The following is an 11,814-nucleotide window of genomic DNA, read 5'->3' on the forward strand; positions in this document are numbered from 1 at the left end:
GAATTTCCAAAACATGAAGTCCCGCGAGATCTCATTTGAAAGCAGACTCCATATTGGTAAACATTCTCTACATATTTCTCTAAAAATAGTTGGGTACACAAAGTCATTGAAGTTTCATTTAAAAACAAAACATTAATTGGTTCAAAATTGATTTGTTTATCAATTGGTATTTTTATTTGACCCAAATTTGATTAATAAGGGTGATTTAAAGAAGTTTTTATGTACCGCGCACGAACTGTCAAATTCTGGTAGCGTTTGCAAATAGGGTTGACCCATAACTTTACTGTCGCAACGTCAAAATAAAAGCGACATAAAAAGTTATGGAAGCCAGAACTATATAATACCTAACCTTATTCATTTAAACAGTCCTGCGGTTTTAAATTTCAATGCAACTTCTACTATTTTCTTACTTACTGTCTGTAAATTTACAGATAAGAAAATCTGTAAAATTATGGATTGTCCAAAAATTTACAGACTGTCCGTAAATATAATGAAATCCTAGACCTGATAATTTTACAAATCATAATTGTCAAATCATAACACGGGACGCCGGGAGCTGATATTTACATAAATACTGAATGTCATGCCTTAATACTTCACAAATAGTTAACAAAATACCTGTTTCAACGAAGCACACCGATAATTGTATTCATCTTCACTTCTTTGTTATGAAATACGAGTTTATGTTACAAAATTTCTCAATTTTCTTGAACGTCATGGCGGACGTTTCGTCACATGTACTTCCGGTTTAGGGGTACCACTAAAATACGCAACGGAGATTTTTGGTGCAACGGACGCAACGGGCGCAACAGAGATTTTATTTTTTTTCGAAAAGATATTGAAATCATATACATCTTATGAAAACAGTACAATATACATGCATATTTCTTACAGGGTAAATAAATGATTTTAAGCAAAATAGAGTGGTCTTCATAGTCTTTTATAGTGAATATAATTTTGGACCCCTAAAATTCGGGCCTGGACCCCATCTTTTCTATGCTGTGCATCCACTGGACCCCTAAAATTTCAAAGAGATGTAAAACCCTGCAATTAAATACCTCGCTAGCGGTGTGCAAATGCGTTCCATTCCCCCCCCCCCCACCGAGTGCCTCAAATTTTACCGATAGTCATGTGACATGTGCGACAGATACCAGACGGACAGTAAATCATATTAAGATTTGAAGAAATTTTTGCTATTAACTGATATTTATCTGCAGCTCTTTAATTGGTCAGATGTCACTGGGTCATAAAATGTTGTTAGAGTATGTTTCCGCAACTTGTGACCCTCTCTGGTGCTATATTTGTGTATTATGCAATTATTTAGCGTGAAACATAGGGGTCCGAGAAAAATAAAATAAAAATGACTTTGATATGACGATTTAAAATTTTATGAATTTTATTCAAAATCAATCATTTACAAAGGCATTTTTTCAAATATGTTTTTTTTTATAATGGTGAACGACATTTAATGCACAAAGATTCAAATAAATAACAACTAGAAATGTGTCCATAGAACACGGGTGCCCCCACAGCGCCACTGTTCTGTCAATCTTTTCACTAAGTCAAGGCAAATAACTCTACAAATACTGGATAAATCCACAAGCGAAACCCCAGGTGCAAATCTAAATATAATGAGTAACCTGCCCATAAGGTTTAATGACTATGTCAAATCCTTTTTGAGTAACTTGTGACACAAGTTGAAAATTGCAAACAAATTCTAAGTGAAGGGCAATAACTCTAAAAATACAAAATAAATCCAGACGAAAATACCTGGTGCACAACTGCACATGCTGATCAATATTCCTGTAAAGTAACATGATTCTAGGTCAAATGCTTTTTTAGTTACGTCATGTACGTGTGACACAAGTTGAAAATTGCAAAATTTTACTAAGTCAAGGGCAATAACTCTAAAAATACTAGAAATATCCAGACAAAAATACCCAGGTGCACAACTTCACATGCTGATCAACATTCCTGGAAAGTTTCATGACTCTAGGTCAAATTCTTTTTGAGTTACGTGCGACACAAGTTGAAAATTGCAAATTTTAATAGGTCAAGGGCAATAACTCTGAAAGTACTAAAAATATCCACACGAAAATACCCAGGTGCACAACTACACATGCTGATCAACATTCCTGTAAAGTTTCATGACTCTAGGTCAAATACTTTTTGAGTAACATATGCGACACAAGTTGAAAATTGCAAAATTTTACTAAGTCAAGGGCAATAACTCTGAAAATACTAAAAATATCCAGACAAAAATACCCAGGTGCACAACTACACATGCTGATCAACATTCCTGTAAAGTTTAATGACTCTTTGTCAAACACTTTTTGAGTTACAGGCGACACAAGTTGAAAATCGCAAAATTTTACTAAGTCAAGGGCAATAACTCTTAAAGTACTAAAAATATCCACACGAAAATACCCAGGTGCACAACTACACATGCTGATCAACATTCCTGTAAAGTTTCATGACTCTCGGTCAAATACTTTTTGAGTTACGTGCGACACAAAAGTGAACGGACGGACGAACGGAAGGAAGGACGGATGGACAGACGGACGGAGGGACAAGGGTAAATCTAAATGCCCCCCACTAATGTGGGGGCACAATTATTACTAAAATAAAATGGTTAAAATGACATTTATATGAGTACCACGGAAAGTGTCTGTTGTCACCTTAACATTGACTCTGTAATATCATCATATGACTTTATTAAGTACAGTCGAACTTCGTCCGCTCGAACTCAGAGGGCCTGTGCAAATTTGTTCGAGAGATCGGTAGTTCGAGCCAACCGATGTCGAACTATTATTTCGTTGATCATATGCCTAAAGGTTTAAAGCATACATTGGTTGAATGATAAATACGTAATTCTAACACTATCGGAATTTTTTCTATATAGACAAAGAAGGCCGGAAGCGTGCATTATTCTACAACAATGCACTCGCCCTTATTATCTCCCTGTGTATTTTCACATTGAAGGCGACATTTTGTTTAAAAAATCTGATAAATAAAAACAATTTTTGTCGAATTTTGTTGTGAAAACTATCTAGAATGAAAGAAAGTGGTCTAACTAAGAAAATTAATCCGAACACCAATATCTTTAATTAAGAAATAACATCGGCCTGAGAGGTGTATATCGGCTATTTAACACCGGTTTGGAGTTTTGATGCGTAGGAATTGACCACGAAGGCCGTAAAATGTGCAAGTCATTGTCAAAAACCGAAATATTTTACATTGTATTTTGGAAATGACACAGTCTTCCTTTCTGATGTGTTACGAAATTAATGGAAGAATCCATTATTGAATGGGGAATTCAACTTCACTGTAGCTCTCAAATTTGTGCTATTCTGATTGACTCTGTTTTGAATTAACATTCACATTCAATAAACTTTTCATCTTTCTTATGCTTTAACAGAAAAAATCTTCATAACAATGTCTGTTGAGACAAAAAATACAAGATACACTATCTCAATTTATCGCTACAAAGAAAGCCTATATAACCTTGCAATAAAAAAAACCCTTTAACTCCCAAAACAGAGACAAATTTTCAACTCTAGACCATAATTTGGATATACTTTGTAAAAACTAACAAGCTAAAGCCTTGTGAGAAATATCTAAACTCTAGCCCTTTCAATTTTGAAGTATAAGAATTTTAAGTTTTTTCTTTTAGTTGCCATAGCAACCAGAGTTTAGCATGGAATGGCATTCTTTGAACAATCTTGATAGAGCTTCATACAATGAGTATTCCTGCCAAGTTTCATTAATATTGGCCAAGTGGTATTGTAGAAGATGTCGTTTGAATAAAATGTGGACAGACGACGGACACATTTGGTTGGCCATCCTAAAAGCTCACCTGCACTTTGTGCAAGGTGAGCTAAAATGAGTTGAATTTTTATTTTTACTTCTATCAACTACTAACTACTAATTTTTGTCTTCTGCAAAAAAATGGAAGCACAACAAGAAATTGATTTAGATCTACCTAATTATTCATTAAATTCAATTATTGATAATATGACTGAGTCAGAAATTGAAAAAGCTTTTGAAAATGCTACAGGTAATGATCATGATCAAGATATTCCTGATTTTGAACTTATTCCTTCTCAATCCTCGCATATATCTTAAGACAGACATCTATGAAATATCAGATTATAAAATCGGTCTGTCTTCCCGTCCAAATATTGAGACTAGACACATACATTTTATCAGCAAAGAAAAATAAAGGGGATGAGTATGAACCAGGCTCATTGGATGCCTTTATTGGTAGCCGACTAGAAAGGCATTTAAAATCAAAAAAATATCTGGTTGGTATAAAAGGTGACTCCCGAGAATTTATAAACACAAGAGAATGCCTCAGAAAAAAGTCAATGGAGCTAAAATCCTTGGGCAAGGGAAACAAGCCTCATGCTGCCGAGTGCCTAGAAGACCACCACCTACAAAAAATGATTGAAAATGAAACACTTGGGACAGGAAACACACTATCTTTACTCAATTCCATGTGGCTTGTTTGCACATCAGATTTTGGTATGCGAACTGGTTAAAAAGCTTCTACGCTGAAAGGGGGAGACATAAAATTGAGATTAGATAGTCCACGGAGAGTACCTGATTTATGACACCGAAAGCCAAACCAAAACTAGAAGTGGTGCTGAACCTAGGAATATCAGGTACTACACCTTTTAAAAAGATATAATCTGTAAAAATGCCGTCCCGGCTCGTGAAAATATGTTGCATTTTATCATGTTTTGTGAAAATATATTACATATTTCACTCGAACGAAAAAATATCCTCTTATTAATTCTGATAATGATAATCTACTAAATAAAAAAAAAATAGTGCATTTAAAATTCAGCCAGATCAGGAGTTGAACCTGAAACCTTCCCAAATCTGAATAGAAACTAAATTTGGGATGCTCTAACCAATTAAGCTACCTGGCATAGAAAATCAAATAACACATGAAGAAATAAATATTCAATTTTTAAGTATGGTAAAAATAACATTAAATTTTAAAATATAAAAATAAAATATTAAATTTAAAATGTCTCCCTTTTTTAGGTTATAAGTCACAACAGTTTAACAATTTTACTGCATTAAATATAAAATTGAAAATTTTGGTTTCATTTGCAGAACATATAAACCAAAGGCATGGCCTATACCAGAAACCCCTGAAAAGTGCCCTATCACATTATACAAATTATATCAATCAAAGAGGCCTAATGAAATGCTTGATCCAGAAGCCCCATTCTTCTTGACAGTGGCAAATGAGAGACCAAACGAGGGTCAAGCATGGTACAAGAGAGTTGCAATGGGAATTTACAAAATTTACAATATCATGAAGCAAATGAAAACTGGCGCAGGTATTGAAGCACCCAAAATCAAACCATACAGGTATGAATTCCAACAACAATCAAAATTAAAACTATTACATATCATACACAAGAAAAATATTACATACATTCGTATGTAATATAGGTACGATTGCATACTACTTTTTGTGAAGACTTTTTATACTTGCTGCATTATAGGTGTAATGTAAAATGAACAAACATGTCATGAGATATGCCAGCTCGTGAAAATATGTGGCATTTTATCATGTTTCGTGAAAATATATTCCATATAACACTCAAACGAAAAAATATCCTCTTAACATTTAAATATAAAATAACAAATTAATAAGTAAGAGGACTACTATAATTTACTCGTAGTCACTATAATTACCTCATAGTCTAGTTTTGGAGTATTGAGGGCAATATTGATGGTGAATGTAGATGAATCATGATGGGGCCGCAGCTCTTTCTGACGCTCTGTGTTATACTTCACTACAAAGTTTAATATAGCTCGAGGAAGCTGTTAAAAGATAAATAATATAGTAAGATATATATATACAATGTATATATATAATTATATATATAATTTCATGTAAGATGTATGAGAAACTGACTTATGTACATATACTGTAATTGCTTTATAATTCTATTAAACATTTATTTCAAATATCATGTTGACAAAATTATGTATATAATATATAATTATTATACATCATTTTTATACCGAGGCCTACATGAATGATCTTGAAACCTCATTAAATAAAGATGTTACTTATTTACTAACATGTACTAAGCATATTTCTTACATAAAGATGTAATTTGTAACTGACAGTAATTGTAACTTATATATGCAATGGTGAATGTGAATAAAGCTTTCTGTTAAGGTAAGAAATTTATAACAACTTACTGTTATCAAAATATTGAATTCAAATTCATCTGCTTTATCTCACAAATATTTATATAATCAAATTTTTATACTTATATGAGCCGTGTCATGACATAACCAACATAGTGCATTTGCGACCAGCATGGATCCAGACCAGCCTGAGCATCCGCGCGGTCTGATCAGGATCCATGCTGTTCGCTATCAGTTTCTTTACTTGTAATAGGGTTGGTATGCTGATGCGCAGTCTGGTCTGGATCCATGCTGGTCGCAAACGCAATACATTGGTTTTGTCATGGCGCGGCTCATATTTACTTGCTCAAACACTCTTTTTTAGTTAAAGAAACAAAATATTATCAAAGTAAAAGACTGTTAGTCACAGAAGAGGCATTCCAGCATTCAGTAGAACAAACAAAAGCTTCACTACATGCTCGTGTAGAAGGCAGGAAATCAAATTTGTATCACTGATTTAAAAACCTTATCTTCAATTATCTTCTTTATTTTTATAATTAAAAATATTTTCATTTATTCAGTTTGGAAACATAGTCAACATAGTGTTTTTTATTATTATTTGTTTTTTTCTCTTTTTGGTTTAAAAAAATAATTAATTTTTTTAATTAAAAACCTTGATAATTTTGGACAAAGAAACTCGGAAAAAAGCAACTCAAAATCGAAAATTTCTTTTTTAAGAAAAGAGAGCAATACCATGTAAATATCAAACTGTAATTGAATGGGTTCTAATTAAAATGGAAAACTTCTAATTAAAATAGAGACCAGTTTTGAACAAAATAGTTTCTAGCCCTTGACTCACATAATTGGTTATCTTATTATGGAAACTTGCCATAAATGGGTATATGGAAGTGTTCAGTTATGGAAAAAAGAAAAATAATGAAGAAAATAGTTCTGTAAAAGATGATAATTTAAACATGGATGTTAACAAAAACATATACCAATGCCACGTGTACAGATGATACGGCAACAGTATCCTCGTTATTTCGCAATAAATTCATTAAAATTACCCTCATCATTATCAGTCAAAGATATACAATATATAAACTCTATGTCACATGACGTGATCACTCACATCTGAATAAAAGCCTGCATAAACTTTTAGCTGTAGAGGAGATACATATTTTCTCAAGAATTCTAGCCAACCATCTTGCAGATCAATCTGTGTCATATGTATGTCATCGGTGGGAACATTCTCGTACCCACTGCTTAATCTTGTGTCCTAGAAATAATCAAACATGCTTGTACATGCTGTTATAAAACTATCTGTATCATAATCCTAGCATATATGCCATTGATATATATTAATATAACAGCCAACCAAAAGCCCTTTCAGGTTCCTTGTCTTTGACACAACTGAAACAGTACAAGACACTTGAAAAGTTATTTCATTTAGTGAAACTGAAACAGGTTTACAGTAGATCTTACAAAGAATATTTTAAACAATCTAAATCTAAGTCTATAATAAATCCATCTGACTTTAGCAGAATATACAGAAACCAAGAGGGTTATATAGGACATGACCTTGACCTTTACCAGCTGTAAATTTTGTGTATTGACATAATTTTTGCTAAAAATAATTAGGAAATATTCACCTAGTATATCCCAATATTTTAAAGTAATAAGCCATGTAAGGGTGTTACATCAATGTGACCTCAATAACCTGACTTTAAATGCACAAGGTAAGATAATGTAACCTTGAACTTCAATATGTTAACAGTGATAATCTTTGACCTCTTAAACATTAAAGGTAATCTTGTAATCCGGTCAATTATTGCTCGTTTCAGTATTCACATATTAATTTACAGTCAGTAATAAGAATTTAAAGTTAACTGACATACAAAAACAACTATAAGGCGACAGAAAGATTGACATAAAACATGCAAGAAAATTGCAGTTAAAGGTTCAAGGTGGTCATCACAATAAAATATTTGTCTTATTGTTCTAATACTAACTGTAACATCACATCTGTTACATTTACGGGCTATAACATCACATCGGTTACAGTCACTGGCTGTAACACCACATCTGTTACAGTTACTGGCTGTAACACCACATCTGTTACAGTTACTGGCTGTAACACCACATCTGTTACAGTTACTGGCTGTAACACCACATCTGTTACAGTTACTGGCTGTAACACCACATCTGTTACAGTTACTGGCTGTAACACCACATCCGTAACAGTTACTTGCTGTAACAAAACATCTGTTACAGTTACTGACTGTAACACCACATCTGTTACAGTTACTGGTTGTAACACCACATCTGTTACAGTTACTGGTTGTAATACCACATTTTTTACAGTTAAAAAAGAATTAGTATTATCTTGCATTTAGTATAATCATGCAGTTATACATAAAGGTTGAGAAAAAATTGTCATCATACATGACTTGGTAACCTACATAATATATGACAATCTTTTCATTCATTTTGAAACAAACAATATATTTACCACATGACATAGTTTATTACCATTATGAACATGTAATTTAAATGGTGTTTTTGCCATGTGTTTAAAACTTTCTGATGCTGTGACACATTTTTCCAGTCAAGACTACTGGTTCATTACTTAAATCAGATTGTACAATTTAATGCCACATATAGAGAATAACATGCTAGAAAGGGCGAGGCGCGAGGCTTGTCAAAAGACAGTAGCATGTTTTTCTATTTATCATGTAACACATAATAACTGTCAAAATAACAAAATAATCTACTTTTAAATAGCAAATTTAGTTAAAAAGTGGAATTTTTGTTCAAAGAAAACAAAGTTAAAAAGTGGAATTTTTGTTCAATGAAAACAAATTCCTCCACCCCTGACACTTAGAATTTGTAATTGGCGGCCATTTTTTCTTTCGACTTGGATAAAAGATACAACAGAATGTAGGCCTAATATGATAACATTCTTACCTTTAATTTAAACATCGATCCAAAAATCCGCTTAGAATCACATAAACTAATTTTACTGCAATTTTTGTCTTGAATTGTCAAATTCAAAAGTTCACGATAATTTCAATCAAAGAAAAGTCAAATCGGCAATCAAACACAAGCTACACAAAAATGCGTCTTATTTTTTAAACGAAACAATTTGTTCACTTATTAAATAATAATCCGGCGAAATAAAGTAAACATTTACAAGTTCTCAAAGAAAATCGTCTAGCCTGTTTGTTATGATTACATGTATAGTATGACGTGAACATCGATGATGTCATTGCAATATATAGATTATGACGTCACTTCATTTAGTTGGTGCTAAAACTATTTGCTATCTAATTTATTCGTAATTGAAATCGAAATAATAAATAAATTAATTTCGCATATTGATTCAAGACTTGTAAGGGTACGAGATTACATTGTAGAATTCACATGCTGATGAAAATGCTCGAATATAAGCAATTGAAACAAGAGCTGTCGGTAGGACAGCAACGCTCGACTATTCTTAGTGCTTGATATTAAAAAAAATGCTTGATAGAGTTACCTCCTCCTGTTTACAGGTTGGGGTCATGATGGTGAACAAGTGTGCAAAGTTTCAAAGCTATATGTCAATGGACTTTGAAAATATTTGAACTATTACAAAAACTTTAACGTAAATTCTAAGTCGAAAAAGGGGCATAATTATGTCAAAATGCTTGATAGAGTTACCTCCTCCTGTTTACAGGTTGGGGTCATGATGGTGAACAAGTGTGCAAAGTTTCAAAGCCATATGTCAATGGACTTTGAAAATATTTGAACTATTACAAAAACTTTAACGTAAACTCTAAGTCGAAAAGGGGCATAATTCTGTCAAAATGCTTGATAGAGTTACCTCCTCCTGTTTCCAGGTTGGGGTCAAGATGGTGAACACGTGTGCAAAGTTTCAAAGCCATACGTCAATGGACTTTGAAAATATTTGAACTATTACAAAAACTTTAACGTAAATTCTAAGTCGAAAAAGGGGCATAATTCTGTCAAAATGCTTGATAGAGTTACCTCCTCCTGTTTCCAGGTTGGGGTCATGATGGTGAACAAGTGTGTAAAGTTTCAAAGCCATATGTCAATGGACTTTGAAAACATTTGAACTATTACAAAAACTTTAACGTAAATTCTAAGTCGAAAAAGGGGCATAATTCTGTCAAAATGCTTAATAGAGTTACTTCCTCCTGTTTACAGGTTGGGGTCATGATGGTGAACAAGTGTGTAAAGTTTCAAAGCCATATGTCAATGGACTTTGAAAATATTTGAACTATTACAAAAACTTTAACGTAAATTCTAAGTCGAAAAAGGGGCATAATTCTGTCAAAATGCTTGATAGAGTTACCTCCTCCTGTTTACAGGTTGGGGTCATGATGGTGAACAAGTGTGCAAAGTTTCAAAGCCATATGTCTATGGACTTTGAAAATATTTGAACTATTACAAAAACTTTAACATAAGTGGTTACGCCGACGCCGACGCTCGGGTGACTGCAATAGCTCTACTTATTCTTATCGAATAGTCGAGCTAAAAAGTCCGCTAAAATGAGCGGGGCTAATTTTTGATATCAGGTTACTGATGTGATATCAAAAATAATTATCAGGCAAGTGTTATCGGGCAGTTACCATAGCAGTTGCATGATAAAAGCTCACACTGGAGAACATGGGAGATTCAGTTATCTTGAATAACCAATCCCTCAAATATAGAAACAATAAAACACAAAGTTGGCAATTGTTACCTCTCTAATTTTCAAAAGATTTCCCCTTACCATTTTTTTTTTATAAAAGTCTGATCATGTCATGTGATAAAAAAAGAATCATAGAAACTTACATTAAATCTTGTCCGAGAAGTATTATATTGTCACAGCCACACTTTAATAATTTTAGGTAGACTTTTTTATAAGTTTCTACAAGATGACATTTTTAAGACAGCAATAAAAAAGGCAAGTGCTGGAACACATCCTAGAGACAAAGATGATAGTTTTGTTAATGAGGGTAAGTAGGGGGAGGGGATGCAAGAGCTAGCAATGTCAAGCATCAAATCATGCATTAACAATTTTCAGTATTCCTACATTACTATAGTATCCAGGATAAACTTTGGTTGCTAGGGGAGCTACATAAACACGTAAGAATTCCAGCCATTGATTCTGTAGGTTAATCTGTGTCATATGAACATCGTCAGTAGGTACATTCTCGTAACCACCGGCTAACCTAGTGTCCTAAAATAATACTCTATTTAATCAATACTTTATTTTTACAAGAAAACAGTTATCAACCAATTATTAACCAATTATCAACCAATTATTAACCAATTATCAACCAATTTTTAACCAATTACAAATGTATCAACCAATTATCAACCAATTATTAACCAATTATCAACCAATTATCATGAAATCAATCAATAATCTGCCAAACTTGTGGAATGATTTTGCCAGGTTTCAAAGTCAATGAAATTTAAGGGATTTCAATATTAAAATATGAAAATTAAGCTATGAACAGTATAGAGCCTGGTCTCAACAATTTTGGTTACAGCAGGATAATCTTTAATTTGATAAAGCAAAAAATAAACTCAAGCTTTTTACAGCTATCAGTTAACTTAATGTTTGTTATTTATTACAAATGTCAATTAAAACATACAGCCAAATTT

General features: G+C 32.9%; 1 protein-coding gene across 1 annotated transcript; it reads right to left on the reverse strand.

Moving 5' to 3' along the window:
• Positions 1 to 395: 395 nt before the first annotated feature.
• Positions 396 to 11,504, reverse strand: LOC132760619 (procollagen-lysine,2-oxoglutarate 5-dioxygenase 2-like). The gene is made up of 3 exons (XM_060752629.1): positions 11,237 to 11,504; positions 5,716 to 5,844; positions 396 to 760 (listed from the first exon to the last, which is right to left on the reverse strand). The coding sequence occupies exons 1-3, from the start codon at positions 11,330 to 11,332 to the stop codon at positions 749 to 751; spliced, it is 237 nt and encodes a 78-aa protein (XP_060608612.1). The 5' UTR covers positions 11,333 to 11,504; the 3' UTR covers positions 396 to 748.
• Positions 11,505 to 11,814: the final 310 nt, after the last annotated feature.

This window comes from Ruditapes philippinarum, unplaced genomic scaffold (genome assembly GCF_026571515.1).
Source record: "Ruditapes philippinarum isolate M1 unplaced genomic scaffold, ASM2657151v2 ctg11158_1_1_1_1, whole genome shotgun sequence".
Classification (NCBI taxonomy): domain Eukaryota; kingdom Metazoa; phylum Mollusca; class Bivalvia; order Venerida; family Veneridae; genus Ruditapes; species Ruditapes philippinarum.

Excerpts from the sequence above, each read along its gene's own strand:
- LOC132760619 (XM_060752629.1), bottom strand. The coding sequence starts at position 11,332 with ATGACACAGATTAACCTACAGAATCAATGGCTGGAATTCTTACGTGTT. Across the intron at positions 5,845-11,236 it reads ATCCTGGATACTATAGTAAT|CTTCCTCGAGCTATATTAAA; the intron begins GTAGGAATACTG and ends ATCTTTTAACAG.